The sequence below is a fragment of the Penaeus japonicus genome, unplaced genomic scaffold, assembly GCF_977035675.1.
Source record: "Penaeus japonicus unplaced genomic scaffold, GWHDUDI00000001_assembly GWHDUDI00000040, whole genome shotgun sequence".
NCBI lineage: Eukaryota > Metazoa > Arthropoda > Malacostraca > Decapoda > Penaeidae > Penaeus > Penaeus japonicus.
Window position 1 is genome coordinate 6622429 of NW_028234442.1, and position 2500 is coordinate 6624928.

Consider the following 2500-nt stretch of genomic DNA (forward strand, 5'->3'; position numbering starts at 1 on the left):
AGATCAGGCCAAGGTCAACCTCGAGAAGGTGCTCCAAGGAGAGGCTGTTGATGCAAGGTAAAAGGGGAGGAGGGTTATTGAAAGATCATTATTATATTTATGATTTTTATTATCATCATCATCACCAGAAGCATTTTTGTTATCACTATCATTATCAGCCTTATCTCAGTTATGATGGCGGTGTTGATGATTACGATGATGATGATGGTGATGAAGATGATGGAGATGAAGATGATGATGATTATGAGGAGGAGGAGGAGGGTGAGGGTGTGGATGAGGATGATAATGGTAATGATAATGATGATAATGTTAATAATGAAAATAATAATAATAATAATGAGTAGTAGTAGTGGTATTTTTTATTGTTCTTTCTATTGTTACCAATAGCATTTGCTATAATTATCAGTAGTAGTAACGGTTATAAAATTATTAGTTGCTTTTATTATCATTTGTATGTTTGTGGCAATTTTTAGTAGAATAACAACAGCTACAGTGTGAAGGATGATAGTTGTAGTAATGATGCTGATAATGATGATGGTGAAAATAATGATAATAATAATAATAATGGTCTTCATTGTAATCACAATTAGCATCTGCTGCAAAGACCATTATATGAACTAATCTCAACACAATTAAGAAATAAAAACCGTCCTGACGAAACCCCAAACCCAAAACAAACAAGAACCACAACATAAACAACACGAACCAGAACAACAACAACACAAAAAAAAACAAAAACAACAACAACAAAAAACACCACCACCTCTCAACCGCCTCACCTACCTTCCCCCCACCCCACCCTCACCATCCCTGCAGCATCTTCGGCGCGGAGGTAAAAGGCGTGGACTGCGGAGATGATGTGGCGAAGTGGCTAAGCGATTTCCTCTACGAAGGCCGAAGGGAAGTTCGAGTCCTCTACACTCACCCACAGATGAGGCGAAGGCTGCCTAAGCACGAGGGCATTGAGTTCCCGCAGATATGTGATACGGACGAGGTAGGCTTGATGATGTGATGGTGACTAACTACTGGTTGTGGTGGATTGTGGTGGTGACTGGTTGTGGTGGGGAGGTTGTGGTGGTGACTGGTTGTGGTGGTGACTGGTTATGGTGGATTGTGGTGGTGACTGGTTGCGGTGGGGAGGTTGTGGTGGTGACTGGTTGTGGTGGTGACTGGTTATGGTGGATTGTGGTGGTGACTGGTTGTGGTAGGGAGGTTGTGGTGGATTGTGATTGTGACTGGTTGTGGTGGATTGTGATGGTGACTGAGGGTGATGGCGATGACTGATTTTGGGGTCATTGTGATGGGGATTATGGATTCTGGTGATTGTGATGGTGACTGAGCATTGTGGTGATGTCGGTGATGAAGGGACATAGAGGTAATGGTGACTGTGAGGATTGTGAAGGTTGTGATGTGTAATGGTCTTTATGGATGGTGATGGTGAAGGAGAACTTTGTGTCTGTATATGTGTACGTATATTGTTGTGTGCGAAAGTGTGTTTGTAATTGTGCTTGGTAGAATAACAATAGTTACAGTTACAATGATAATAATAGTAATGATAAAGATAAGAATGATAACGATTGCAATAATTATAATAATTATGATGTTGATAAAGATGATGATCGCAATCATGGAAATGATAAACATTAGAGTATCGCTATATTAGTGACAATAACAACAGAACAACTATACTAAAGATAATAACAATGAAAATAACGATAACGCAAAGATAACAAAAAACGATGCAAAAAACAAACAATAATAACAATCATCACTGACGTCATCACCAGTACCTTCACCACTGACCCCACTTTGCGTAAACAGGTCCTCTACGCAGACGACAGTCCCTTTCTCCTTTTAGCCGAGTCCTCCCTCCAAGACCTCAACACGCGCCTGGACAAACCCGTGAAGATGAACCGCTTCAGAGGAAACATCTCGATCGCAGGTTCGAAGCCCTATGATGAGGACGACTGGGCGTATGTCAAGATCGGGGAGGCTGTCTTTAGGATGTTGAAGCCGTGTGACAGGTAGGAAGGGGAGGGTGGGGGGAGTAGGGGGAGGGGGGAAGAGGGTGAGAGGGTTTAGGGCGTAGGGGGATGAGGGGGTTTTAGAGGTGGGGACGGAGGGGGTTGTGGGGTGGGATGGGGGTGGGTGGGGGGGGGGAGAGGGTTTTGGGGACCAGGCAAAAAGAAGTGTGAAGGATTTTAGCCCACCCTTTTTGTCGTGTCACATCTTGAGTAAGGCTTGAGTCTGGTGCGAGTGGCTTGTTTTAGATGCGTCAAATCTTGATCACAGGCTAGTTGAGATCACAAGCGCGTCTAATGCTATTCAAGCCCCCGTCGACCATGTCTCTAGAGGCATCGGAAATCGTAAGGATGACTTATGCGTGAACAAATATAAGGACTTCCTTGCTGTATCACTATCCTACAAAGTAATTTCAAATAGATTTGGGAAACCGAGAGACAGAGGTAGATGGGGTATTAATAGAATTGATACTTTGTAT

General features: G+C 43.1%; 1 protein-coding gene across 1 annotated transcript in view; it reads left to right on the forward strand.

The window, feature by feature from the left end:
* LOC122253949 (mitochondrial amidoxime-reducing component 1) overlaps positions 1-2500 on the forward strand; it is a 9421-nt gene that overhangs the window by 4483 nt on the left and 2438 nt on the right. Inside the window, exons 4-6 of the mRNA XM_043017397.2 lie at positions 1-57; positions 817-994; positions 1822-2024. The exon at positions 1-57 is cut by the window's left edge and continues 120 nt beyond it. Of these exons, the coding sequence (XP_042873331.1) occupies positions 1-57; positions 817-994; positions 1822-2024 (438 nt within the window). The remainder of the gene's footprint in view (positions 58-816; positions 995-1821; positions 2025-2500) is intronic.